The sequence below is a fragment of the Schistocerca piceifrons genome, chromosome X (genome assembly GCF_021461385.2).
Source record: "Schistocerca piceifrons isolate TAMUIC-IGC-003096 chromosome X, iqSchPice1.1, whole genome shotgun sequence".
Lineage (NCBI taxonomy): Eukaryota > Metazoa > Arthropoda > Insecta > Orthoptera > Acrididae > Schistocerca > Schistocerca piceifrons.
In genome coordinates this window covers 250,591,411-250,606,038 of record NC_060149.1, presented here as the reverse complement: position 1 = coordinate 250,606,038, position 14,628 = coordinate 250,591,411, and the positions used below count along the sequence as shown (strand labels likewise).

The 14,628-nt window shown below is 41.6% G+C and overlaps 1 protein-coding gene across 1 annotated transcript; it reads left to right on the top strand.

Annotated features, from left to right (window-relative positions):
* Positions 1-11,300: 11,300 nt before the first annotated feature.
* On the top strand, positions 11,301-11,924 carry LOC124722291. The gene has a single exon (XM_047247476.1). The coding sequence runs from the start codon at positions 11,301-11,303 to the stop codon at positions 11,922-11,924; it is 624 nt and encodes a 207-aa protein (XP_047103432.1).
* Positions 11,925-14,628: the final 2,704 nt, after the last annotated feature.

The following is a 14,628-nucleotide window of genomic DNA, read 5'->3' as shown; positions in this document are numbered from 1 at the left end:
GGTACAAAGGGCTGCAGACTGGGCAGCTGAAGCAGTTTTAATCAACAACGAACCTGACCGCATCTTGCTCAGAGAGTCCACTTTGCCAAACTTGTCTTCAATGTGTTCCACAAAAAATAAAGGTTTGATATTGGTGAAAGTATCCCCATCAGTTCTGGTGCAAACCAGATAGCGGGGTAAAGGTTTCGCCCCTAGCCGACGAGCCTGACCCTCCTCCCAGGGGTAGCCATGGATGGGAAGGCAAAAGGGGCAGAAGAAGCAGCCCTAAAAAAATCTGTTCCATGCAGAGAGATGGCCGCAGAAGAACGGCCAGAGTTCTGGACTTATATGCATTTCATTTGCATAGCGTCTGCCCTGATACCACCCACTCTGATCAGGGGCTCTCCCCAAGTGTGCCGCCCAGCCACAGCAAGAGCTGTCTGGCATGGCGGCTATTGCCGGGAGTTCTGATGCTTCAGGACAACAAGCAACCACTCCTAGGCTTACATGAGGAGGACACAGCTCAGGTATCAGAAGTGTGATCCCTGTGTTTTCAGGGTGCTCAACCAAAAGGGGGACACAGCGACCCCACAACATGGGCTGGCTACCGTGCTGGCTATGCACTCTAGCATCAGACAACAACGTGAAGGTGAACTAGGAGGGCACACGTCGGAGACACTAGGTAAGGTGCTCTTTCCCAAATGGCTCACACTATGGAATATAAATTTAGTAATGAAGGTCAAACCCCAGAGGTGGACTAGGGAATGCCAAAAGCATGAGGTGATTATGCAACAAAACCAAATTGCACGGCCAACATAACCAGGAGGATAGCAGGGCCAAATCAAACAAGGACACCAAGAGAGGGAGAGGAGAGGGTGAAGGGGAAGAAGCAAGGAGAGGAGAGGAAATGAGGGGAAGGGCAAGGAAATACAGCCCTGGAAAGAAGGAAGGGTGCAATAGCTCAGGGCCCAGTGCTCGCCATGCATGTACTCACGAAAGGACCGTGAGCCCCCTGTGGGGAAAGGTGATGGTGCAAAGTTCCTGACCATCAGTCTTTATGCCAATCTCCTGGATTAGATTCCATAGCTTCTCACTGTGTCTCATGATCTGAGGGCACATGACACTGTCTGTTTGTTGGATGGGGAGTGAAGCTCAGTGGCTCCCTCGGTGCTATCTGGGAGGAGTAGGCTGTGAGGTGCCCACACCAGGTTTCACCCTCTCGCTTTTCTTCATCCTTAAAAACATAAACCCAGCACTACACTGTACATGTTATAGTCAAAGTCATTCACACAACACTGATACATACTTGACACTTTGTTACAGGTCAGAGGAAGACAAAAGCAGACCATCTCCATTACAACCTCACCAAGAACAGCAACACAGGAATCCTACATCTGCTCCCCTGTGCTCAGTTCCTGAGTATGGGACTACTTTCACTTTGATGGTGAAATGGAGTGAAGCAACAAACACAAGATTATCATCTCAAATGTATACATTGCTCTATTACTGCAGCAGTTTAGTGAGCTAATCTTTCCTGCAAGGAGTTTTGCTCAAGCTTATTTACCTGGCAGTTGCAGTTAAATTTATTGCAATAAAGTATTTCCAAGAAAGATATTTTCTTCAATATTAAAACCAATTGTTCATCTAAACTTTTTATATGTTTTCTTAATTACTATGCCTGCACTTCACCGTACATAATACACAAATTTTCAACTTTTTAACTGGAAGATCTGTAATTCCCACTCTCTTCACTTCCATATAATCAACCTCAACACATCTACATATACATCTACTTGGATGTAATCAGTCTTATTGCATCTACATATGCAACCACACATGAAGAAGTCATTACCAATAACTACAAGGCATAAGATTTTGCGTGATGGTATGTGTTGCACAAGACAAACAGAATTTTCATTATCCAGAACAAATGACCCACAACATGTTACATAATTATTTATCACCTCTCTCAGATCAAATGACAACTGGAGTTCAAATACTCACAATCACATTGAATACTTATGCTTCAAGCTATAGCAATTTTAAACAGAGCAGGCCTACTCCAGGCACTGCCTACAATCTACATCTACAGGATTTTCTCTTCCAGATGATGTAGATACATAGATGCGGAGGGCAGCCAGGCACCTGAGTGGGAATTGCATCTTGAAAATCACAATGATTATTATAGCTTTCCTCTGTTATTGTTAATATCAATGTTCATTTTAGTTTAAGGCCGTGATTTTTTCCACCAATAAAAGGAGTTGAGAGGACAGTTATTCCATAACACTTGCAATCCTCAGTAAGCTCACTCGTAAACTAGAAAACAAACTTTTCTTCAGACATGTATGGTATAAGAGACTAATTTACTACAGTTTTGATATCAGTGACTCACTGAATTCTTTCTGTGCCATGTTACTTAAAATGTAGTTGAGGCACCTGTAAACATAGAAAAGAGACTGGAAATCATATTCCAAAGACAAACTCACACAGTCATAATGAACTTTGTGGTAGTTTATGATTCTCATCACCACCTAAAATATCAGTTTTACACTTTTCCCATTAGACCTACTATAAATTTAAAGCACAAGAGAAGAATTCTAATTAACAGTGTCAATGGACTGTTTCATTGAGATGAAAATTTCTCTGTGAACCAAACATGTCAATATTTTCTCAATTTGGAACCGATCATATTAACAAACAACTAAGTTCTTTTACTTGACACATTTTCTCTCTCACATACCTATTGGTAACAGTTTGTGAAACTATCTTAGTATGCATTTGTCACCAAGTGCAAAAAATGTAATCTACCATACAATACAATAGTAACTATGGTATAAATAGCTGATTTTTTTATGACTGACAGCCTGCAGGTGCATGATTTTCCCAACTGACTGACATCACAGTAGTAATTACAAAAAAACTCAGGATATACCAACAGCAGTATTACCCTCCAAATGACTTTCACTTTAATGATTAGAATTTCTATACTACCACCAACAAAATGGTACCATCTATTCCATGCCTAGCTACTATGTCATCAGGAGAAGTGGGCGAAGCCTGTAGGCCTACTTGTTATCTAAAATTTGTCAAAACTGTAGGCATATTTCATGAAATTTGCATTATTAACCATTGACTTCCTTTAAAATGGTCCTACATCTTAAATGAAGAGTAAATGCTTCAACACAAAAGCACATACATCAACAGTAAAAGAGAAGGACCACGGGTAGGAAATGGGGATAAAAGCAGTTAACTGAAAACAAAAACTAATTACTAGATTATTACTATTATTATTTAAGCAAACAGCAGAATTTCTCTCTGAACTGTCAAACAGCTTTAAACTTTATCTTCAATTTCTCCTAAACCACATTCATTCTTTTATTACAGATGGTGTGTTTCCAATCTCTGACATATTTGTAAATCAAAATTGCCCACTAAAAATGCATATGACTGACTGGACTTTAGTTAAAAAGAACACCAGGCTGTCACTTCCATACAATAATTGTGTGTTTAAGGTATCAGATTCCCTTAAACTTGTAAGTAAATGATCCTCTGTGGGTGTTGGAGAAAACAAATGTTTTACAGTCATTACAGTTGATCTCAGGTTTTCCACCAATGTTTCACAGGCTGTAACCAGCTACAAATGTCAATGCTTGTCTGTCATTACCTACATCAGCTTCCCCACCATCACTGTCACCATTGCCAGCTGCATTACCAGCAAGGACACTGATAAATCATTGTTGTCAATCATGCAATTATCTTTTCTGGAGTCAAGAAAGCTGTCATTATGAGATCTGTGTAATTGCCTTAAATTTCTTAATGGCATACAACTATCATCCTCATAATTACCTAATGTACTTATAGATAGGGATATGTTATTGATTATAATTTTTTCAGTGCTGCTACAGACTGAAAGCAGGCTGGGTTGGTGTTGGAAACACCATGTTGCTTCACATGGTAAAAAACATTCTCCAGTAGGCCTTCATTGAAGGCCCTCATGCTTAAAAAATTGAAGTCTTTTTTTTTTAAAAAAAAAAATCTGTCCCATTCACATCAATGATATTATTGTAGTTTGCCACCCACTTATGAAATTAGACATTTTTGTCTTATCTCCCCTTGTTCCTAGTTGCAACTCTTTCCAGTTTTCAATTTCCTTTAATGTACTGTACCACATTTCAGTATGTGGTGACCCTGGAGAGAGGGCACACTTACAAGATTTACCATCTTGTGGATGATGACGAGTGCTGTTTTGTGAATCTAAGAGGTAATCTGTCTTCTCAACAAATTCTGCAAAGTATATTGACTCTGCAGGTAAAATCAACTGTATGACTAAGCTGGGCTGCATCTACCATAACTTTCATTTTAATAAAAGAATCCTTAAAGTCAAAACGACTCCTCTGTAATTTTTGCGAGTCGTAAACATCTTCTGCTGATGCAGAAGAAAAGTCCTCATTCAAATTCAAGACTGGCCCTTTTTTTTTTAAGCCCAAACTGCATTTTGTTTCTAGTCAATTATTTATAGCATTCTTTAATAGGTGTGGGAGGTCACAAATCACAGCAATACATAAAAAATTAAATTGGACTGGATTCACTGGATTTCTCACTAGGTAGGCCCTTCAGTGCTCTCTGATTGGTTGTACCCTGCTAACAAGCTGTAAAACCTATCTTCAGCTCTGAAAATTCCTGGCAGATTAAAACTGTGTGCTGGACCGACAACTGAACTCAAGACCTTTGCCTTTCGCTGGCAAGCGCTCTACCATCTGAGCTACCCAAGCACGACTCATGCCCCATCCTCAAAGCTTCACTTCTGTCAGTACCTCATCTCCTACCTTCCCAACTTTACAGAAGCTCTCCTGCGAACCTTGCAGAACTAGCACTCCTGAAAGAAACGATATTGCAGAGACATGGCTTAGCCACGGCCTGGGGGATGTTTCCAGAATGAGATTTTCACTCTGCAGCAGAGTGTATGCCGATATGAAACTTCCTGGCAGATTAAAACTGTGTGCCAGACTGAGACTCGAACTCTCATTCTGGAAACATCCCCCAGGCTGTGGCTAAGCCATGTCCCCACAATATCCTTTCTACCAGTAGAGCTAGTTCTGCAAAGTTCGCAGGAGAGCTTCTGTAAAGTTAGGAAGGTAAGAGACGTGGTACTGGCAGAAGTAAAGCTGTGAGGATGGGGCGTGAGTTGTGCTTGGGTAGCTCAGATGGTGGAGCACTTGCCTACGAAAGGCAAAGGTCCCAAGTTTGAGTCTCGGTCCAGCACACAGTTTTAATCTGCCAGGAAGTTTCATATCAGTGCACACTCCGCTGCAGAGTGAAAATCTCATTCTGCTATCTTCAGCCCTATTTTTTGCAATTGCCTTATAATATATGTAAATATGTAATAAGAACTTTAAAGCAGTATTTGAAACTGAGTTCTGAGTGAAGTAATATGCAACAACCAGCTTCCAAATTTTATGTATGCCTCTGACCAGGATATCGATGCATCATGGTCTGCATATACATTTGACCTTCCTAAAGCCAGAAACACTGTGATTTGTCACTTGTTTACATCACAATTCAAATTTCTCTCCACAGACATTTCATGAAACAAAAAATCAAAATATTTATCACTGCTGCACATTGCCTCACCTTCTGCTTTTATTACATTCATCACTGCAGGATTCACTCCTGGCTCGAAAAGGTGTGGCAGACAGAGAGATTTCAGATGCCTCACAGAAGGAAGGGAAAAATGAACTGACAGATACTTGTATAGGCAAGGGGTTGCTTATATAAGGAGAGAGCAAATGCCTTGTCTTCAGATGTCCATTGCCTAGTATTTGCTGGTTGATGGCAGTTCCTTAATTGGCTGTTAATGAAATCTCTGGCAACAGAATTTAAATTGTTTTCTGTGAAAAAAGAAACATTGCTATCATACAAATCTTTGACTGTTTTAGTTCATTTTTCCCATGATGTGGCTTTGCTTCTGGTAGCCTTGTTAAGGCATTCCTAAGAATCTTAGACATTTTAGATCTTCTGGGACTTAAGTCTGCTTTTGAAACTCCACTACACACAACTCCACTTTCCTCATTAAAAGATGTGTCAGCTAAGCATGTATACCCATTATCTGTGGATTAATTTTGAGAGGAAACAAAATTTATGAAGTGTACCACTCAAAGAATTACACAGATCAGCGCAACTAGTGCTTGGTAATTCACTAATAATATTTTCACTTCTTGTATTAACAGCTGTAGAATAAACACTTGCCACAGCATAGCTAATGCTTGGTAACTCACTTAACACCTGTTTCACATGATCCACTTCTGATATTTGCAACTACATAATGAACACTTGGCAGGTGTTTTGGGAACACGTGTTGAACCTACGTAATATCGAAATGAACAGCTTGGGAATTTATAGGAGTATTTCAAGGTCAATTTTTTTGTATGGAATATTCTGAAAAAAACAAAATTATTTACTGCATTCACAAGAAACAACTGTTAATAACTCATCAATCTTATTCAAATAAACAAACGGAAACCACACAGCTTAATTCATGATTTCCATATAGCTTTCACTGCTGTAGGGTGGAGTAGTTGCTTTATTTGCAAATGCTTCCAACATGCTGCTAAGTTAAAGATGTGTAAGATACTAGAATGTAAACGATCTTCTTATTACAACTATGGTACCAAACTTTAGAGGTTGCTTCTTCTCTAATTATAGGGTCTATAATTTAAAACAGCTACCAGCCACACGTATTGTTTGAAAAAGATAATTTAAAGCAAATCATTACTGTTTTCAGTTTTTTAAAAATCCACATTCTGATGTCTCTAAAGGATTTTATTCCTTTCCTGCTACATCTCGTTTTATAGTCATTACTTTTTTGTTTTAAATTAGTAAACTTACGAGAGATGCTTTTTTTTTTTTTAACCGTAATAGAAACATACAAGACCACCGTAAAGTAAATAAGACATGAAATTTGTCGAAATCTTACCTGGTTTACACAAGTTTTTGGCACATTTGATGCTTCACTTAACTTAATATCACTGCACTTGTTTATATGAAGGTTGAAAAAAAAATCTCTGCCCAGTTAACGAAATTTTAAACAGAAAACTTGTAATCTTAGTTCACAAAATTACAAGTTTTCTGTTTAAAATTCGGTTAACTGGGCAGAGATTTTTTTTTTTTTTATTAGTTCACAAAAAGGGGTGTAAGGCTAGTTCACGTCCGTAGTAGAATACTACACGTGCACCCTGGGTAACGCTAAATGAACTAGCACTAAAGGCAACCAGATAATCCAGATAATCCTGTGCTGGATCTCCTGGTAAACACATCATGAATGATACCGACCAAATGAACGATGAAGAATTGACTAGAGCACTCGGACCGTGCCTCCGAGTCTGCCACCTAAACATTGAAGGCATAAGTAGGAGCAAATGTGAATTTCTCCAGAGAGTTCTCACTCAGAACAAAATCGACGTAGTCGCGATACAAGAGACTCATGCGGAAAACATAGATCAGCTGGCCTCTAGAGGAAAAATCCCTGGATTCGAGATACTGGGAGCCACCTATCACCACAATTACGGCGTGGCAACCTACATACGAAATAAGATAGAAAATGCTTCCCTGTGTAAGATATCTACAGACAACAACATACGTGAAGTTGCTGTCAAAATTGGCGAGACCACTATAGTTAACATCTATAAGCCTCCCGGCTGTCCATGGCCTCCAGAAGTACTCCAAGAATATCCCCACCCTGCTATCTACGTAGGAGACTTTAATAGTCACCATGAGAACTGGAAGCACGCACGAAACGACCAGAACGGTGAATCCCTGATGAGCTGGAGTGAGGAGACCAACACCCACCTGATTTTTGACGCCAAGGACCGCGGAACATTTCGATCAGCAGCATGGAGACGAGATTATAACCCTGATTTATGTTTTGTCACTAAAAACAAAAACAACCAACCGCTAGCCGCAACTCGTGAAGTCCTGTCTGATTTCCCACATAGCCAGCATCGCCCTGTTATCTTAAAAGTCGGAATTAACATCCCAATCATAAAATCCTTTCCTCGCCAACGATGGAATTTCCAGAAGGCAGACTGGGCCTCCTTTGCAGAAAACCTTGACAAGTGTCTAGGTTGGATACCCCCGACTAGGGACAACTATGACAGATTTGTGGGAGCAGTCATCGCCACGGCTAAGAGGAATCTACCCAGAGGCTACCGGAAAGAGTACATCCCTGGCTGGAATGAGGGATGCGAAGACCTGTACCAGGAATTTACAGAAACCAACAACCAAGAAATTGCGGACGAACTGTTGCACAGCTTAGACGCAGCTCGACGGGAAAAATGGATGGACACCGTGGAGAATCTAGATTTCACTAAATCCAGTAGGCAAGCATGGACCCTACTCCGTAACCTGGGAGGCAGTAAACGTAATATAAAAGACACCCACCCGATAACCCCTAACAATGTGGCTGCACACATAGTTAGAACCTCAAGAGCACCAAGGGACAGAACACACACCACGACCGTCAAACGTGAATTAAGATTCTTAAAACAAAGGGCATCGCCTACCTCCGAATTTTCCCAGCCTATCACAGCGGAAGAAGTTGCAGCAGCCTTGTCAAAAATCAAAAGTGGCAAGGCTCCCGGCTTCGATGGCATCCACCTGGAATTCCTACTTCACTGTGGAAAATATACTAGAACATGGCTCGCAAACTTCTTAACAGATATTTTAGAATTGGGTAATATCCCGCACCAGCTTAAACGAGCAAAGATTATAGCGATACTAAAGCCAGGCAAACCTAATGACATGCCCCAAAACTACCGCCCTATCGCTCTGCTGAACTGGGTCTATAAGCTGTTGGAACGTATCATCTACAATAGAATAGGCGGAAAAATTCTTGAAGTGGTACCGATTGAACAGGCAGGTTTTCGACCCAACCACAGTTGCACCGACCAGATCCTCTCCCTAGCAACTCATATAGAGGCGAGCTTTCAGAAAAAACTCAAAACATCAGTAGCCTTTATTGACTTATCAGCCGCTTATGATACTGTTTGGCAACAAGGCCTGATATTTAAGTTGCTGCGGGTCATACCATGTAATAAGCTGGCCAACCTCATTGATAACATGCTCACAGATAGAAGTTTCAGAGTCATAATGGGTGACTTAAAAAGTGACCAAATGAAGCTCAACAATGGTTTACCACAAGGCTCCGTTCTGGCGCCATTGATGTTTAACCTCTACATATCTGACTTACCTGAAACCACTTCTCAAAAATTCGGATATGCCGACGACTGGGCAATAGCTGCAAGAAGCAGATCAATGGAGGCAACGGAAAACACATTAACTGCGGATCTAACAAAGCTGAGAGATTACTTCCGAAGGTGGAGATTACGGCCAAACGCGACAAAAATGGAGATGACATGCTTTCATCTCGACAATGCCCAAGCAAAAAGAAAGCTCAACGTTCATTTCGAAAACAGGCAGCTAAACCATAATAATTACCCCAGATATCTAGGCGTCACCTTTGACAGAACCCTAACATTCAAGGAACACCTACGTAATACAGCCGCAAAACTTAAAACTCGAAATAATATCATACAGAAGCTATGTGGGACCACGTGGGGCTCTTCCGCGGCTGTACTGAGATCTTCGGCTCTGGGACTTGTCTACACAACAGCAGAATATGCCGCACCGGTATGGCTTAACAGTAAACACACAGGCTTGATCGATGCTCAACTAAACTACACAATGAGGATGATATCAGGAACAATAAAGCCAACGCCTTTACACTGGCTACCTATACTGAGCAACATTCCCCCACCGGACCTGCGCAGAGAGAACGCTCTCTTACGCGAGTATGGAAAAGTGCTGAACAACGAGAAACTGCCAATCCATAAGGATGTTCCTGCCCTGGAGATGAACAGATTGCGCTCAAGACACCCGTCTTTAAAAAAGGCAAAAAATGCGCATCCTCTCAACCCAGATTATGGCAACCTCTGGAAAATGCAGTGGAGAGAATCTGTGCCACAAAACCTGCAGAATATGCCATGCATCAATGTCCAACCACCAGGATTCAATTTGCCAAGGAAAACTTGGACGACCCTGAATCGAATTCGGACAAATAACAGCAGATGTGCAGACAGCCTCCACAGGTGGGGTAAAATCACCACCCAGAGATGTGACTGCGGTGCGGACCGGCAGACGATTCGTCACATCGTGGAAGACAGCCCTCTGAGACGTTTTGCAGGAGACCCCAATGAGTTTCTGACCGCGACTGAAAGTGCAATAGACTATGTCACAAATCTGGATGTTTGTTTGTGAACTTTTGTTTGTTATATACACTACTTTTAAACACTTTTATATCTACAACAATATGTTACACACTGTGACTACTCTTTATTTCTGTGTCTTATGATTTTTATGTCTTTTCTATATGATGTGTTATATGCCATAAGCTAAATAAATAAATAAATAAAATAAGTTCACAAAATCTATGGCTACGAAACGAAGCCTTAGCGGGAAAATAACAAAATCTGTAGGTGCCATCTAAGATGGATTTGTAATAAATCTGAAACCGGTGATGGTTGATTTAAATAAACTTTTTTGAACCATACTTCCAGCTAGTCGCTGTTTTAAATTCTAAATTTTATAACTGTACTGCAGCCAAGCTTCCTGCAATAGCTCCTTCTAACTTTCCCTAACAAAAACAGTCTCGAAGTAATTTGTATCCACCATTTTACGGCCTCCTTAAGTGGCCAACTCTCCTCCTTTATCCGGGCTTGGGACCGCCAACAGCATCTGCAGAGGTACTCAACTCACTCTACTGAAGCTGCAGGTGCAGTTAAAGGTGTTACCACCCAGAAACGATTAATTCACACTTTAATTTACAGTGTACTAAGAACAAAATCAGAGAGGAAGTTTTGATTTATGTTGCAATCATCACTTCGGACTCAAACCAGAATGTAATTTATACGTTGAGAGAATGTCAGTACGTACGAGCGTGGAACCACTACAGTGAAATATATCAGTCTTTTGTTTCTGTGAGTGCACCAATAGCATATTTTGAATCAGATTTTTTATTTTATGTCTCAGTTTTGTAGATAAATAATGTGGCACACCAATGGTTTAATAAACTAGTACAAGTACAGGCACCTACAACAGCTTACCAATCAGCCGATACGTAGTGTTTCTTAACTTCTAAACGAGATGGCACCACATCTATTCTATATCTCTGATGTAAACGATGGCATGCACGTGACACACGTGGCTCAACTCTCTGCGGCTCACTTCATTACCGTCGCTCATGCACGCCAATGCCACTAGCCAACGCCATGCCGAGGAGTAGGAATGGAGGAAGAGGCAAGATTGCTGCTGCTGTTGAGCTCCTGCTAAATGCAGTCAGGAGCAACGGTTGTGGCAACAAGAAGAAGAAGTGGAAGCCTGTGGCACAATTACAGTGCTATAAGTGCCAAAAGCTGGGACATATAGCCAGGGAATGCGACGGCATGGTTGCGTGTGTTAAGTGCAGGCAACCGCACGACACACGGAACTGCACCAAACCAAGAGGTACTGCAGTGGTGTGCATAAATTGCGGGGGCTCGCACGCCGCAAACGCGAGCAGCTGCAGCTATCTGAAGATGTGGAAGCAGCGGAAGTTGGCCACCACATACGTAGAGGTGGCCCAACATGAAGAAAAGGTGGACACCCCGCCCTCCGACCTTAGTAGGGAAAGCGGGCTGCGCCACCAAGATGACGTGGACGCCTTCCGCCAAGTGCTGCGGGAAGCCAACGAGGACACAATCACCATGCTCAAATCTGCCATGGCAGAGGAGAGAGCGGCCCTGAGAGCAGAACTAGAAGAGATGCGTCAGGAGGTGACTCAACTAAGGGTCGCCTTGTATCTCGCGTCCCGCATGACGCCGGACGCGGCACCAACCCCACCAGTACAAGGCTAGACACAGCAACACAAACGACCACCTCCCTGGTCGACACGGCAACGCAGGTTGCTAGGGAGGTGGTCATGCAGTCGGGGAAAACCACCAACAACAAGGAGACGGCCCCCACGGAAGCAGTCATCACTCCTGTCTCTGCGGAAACGAGTGCCGATGGAGACCAAGGGAAAAAAAGAAAACGAGCTGTTTGAGTGCCTCCCCCTCATCAACAAGAACTGTGTGAGGGAGGTGCTCACCAAGATCACAGATTCCCTGCGCGACGGTAGTTACCCCCATCATGATCATCCTTACCCTTTCACGGTAGATAACATCCCTCCCCTTCCTCATAAACCTTATCCGTTCCACTGGGGGTGCAAACCCTTGAACCAGAAGCTGAACGGGAGGGAACTCGTCAGGCGTGGAGATCTGGAGCTAATAAACAAACACCTGATCTTCACTGATGAGGACTGGCTGTACATGACTGAGCAAGCAGTCTTGTACATCCAGCAACAGACGCCGCCAGTGGACTTCTCCTGCCTGAAGAAAATAGAATTCGGGCAGCCAGGAAGCAGTAAGAAGAAGAAGAAGAAGAACAAGAACAAGAAGCCGCTGGAATCAGCCAGCAGATAAATTCCTGCATCCACAGAAACCAGAGGCCAATCCAACACATGAAGAAAAAACATTCCCAACAGAGAGGACTTCAGGAGGAACAGCTCAACCAGCTTAAACTCCTTACCTCTGGCCAAGGCAGGCCCGTCAGTATAGCGAGTGTGTGAGTGAGTGAGTGAGTGAGTGGCAACCTCAAGGTTAAGTGCCATGGAGGTATACCTGTAAGCAGCTCAATTGACATAAGTGATGTCATTACCTGTTGGCCACAGCATTTATACAGACCTGCTCTCAGCTGTTATTTTGACCGTCAAGTCAATACAGATTGCTTGAATGAAGCCTCCATTATGAGAATTAAATGTACAAACAAGGCTCGAATGTGAATAATCTCGATTATGGTGACATATTAATCCGTAGCGTTGTCATAGTTACACAGATAAGGGTCTTACGTGATGGACTTACACCAATTGATTAAGAATTATTAGTTGAATGGCAGAGTGATTTATAGTATAACATATATTATGCCTTCAGAACAATGTCTCTAAATGCTTTTTAACATATTAAGTGCAGCTTATTAATGTACTACCACTCAGATGTTGGCAGTACAAATTTGTTTTTGCACCCATACCAGTAGTAACAAATGCGGAAAAACGGATCAGAGATGGTAAAAGATACGTAGTGGAATGCCCCTTGCATTTTTCCAGTTTGTGTACGGTATCCGTCCGTAATATGCATGTGTATGGTGCATGGTGGAGAGTACCTTGTATATAAATCATTTCCTTTCCTGTCCCCCTCGCAAATAGAGTAAGATAAGAAAGACTATCAATATGTCCCCATAAGAGCTCTGATTTCTTATATCTTCTAAATTTTCTCATTAGTGTACTACAAAAAGAACATCGTCTTTCCTCCAGGTATTCTCATATGAGTTTGCCAAACTTATTCATAATACTTGCACATTGTTTGAACCTACTGGTAACCTATCTAGCAATCCACCTCTCAGTCACTTGAACGTATTGGCTTAATCTGACCTGGTGAGGATCTCAAACGCTGAAGCAGTACTCATGAATGAGTCACCCAAGTGTTCTACACGAGTGGTCTAAGTGATGTCTCCCTCACTCCCAATCTTGCAAACCATATCCATCTTCCCAGAGGATGGAATGAATGGTCCTGAAAGCTAAAAATAGTTTTTTGTTCACGTTCTGTTTTTATCATATGCTTTATACAAAGCATTTCATAATTGTACAAAGAGTACTGTCAGCCTTACATATAACACTAACATTAAAATTCTATTTAAATCGAACCTTAGTGTTAAACAGCATATACATCCTTGAGTCAAAACATTATGCTTGTTATAATTAATTATAGAAGGAGAAGCTAATAAGATAATTTTTTACATTGTATTTCTTTAATATCTTAGGATTTCCAGTTTTCTGCCTGATGTCTAGCAGCAACCTGTTACAGACTTTTGTATCAGAATGTGAAATTCCATTATGAATCATAGGCAGAGATGCACAGTCAACATGGACATTATTTTTACTTCCAGTATTTTGCAAGTTCATTTCACTGAACATAGTAAATTTACCCCTATTGTTAACAACAAGTATTATTAGGGAGTAAATATATTGACATGTAAGTCTAAGACTTCCAAGGTCTCTGAAGAGTTTTTGTAAGATGCTGAGCTATTAGTTTTACACAATAACTTTACTCACATGGCCAAAAAGTTCTGTTAACTTGTCACATCAAATTTGTATAAAATCCAAAGCTTTTCATAACAGCCTCCATCACCATACGGCATATGCTAAGGTGACGTTCTCTGCATTCGTAGGCTATATTTGTGTTGCTGTCCAACATAGCTTGCAGCACTATCACTCATATCAGATGATGAATATCATACAGAATAGGTATGCAGATATATGAGTGGTTTGAAGACTTCTTAAGTAACAGAACCCAGTACATTGTCAACGATGGCGAGTATTCATCAGAGACAGGGGTGTCATCAGGAGTGCCCCATGGAAGTGTGATAGGACTGCTATTATTCTCTGTGTATGTAAATGATCTGACAGACAAGGTGAACAGCAATTTGCAGCTGTTTATTGATGATGCTGTGGTGTATGGGAAGGTG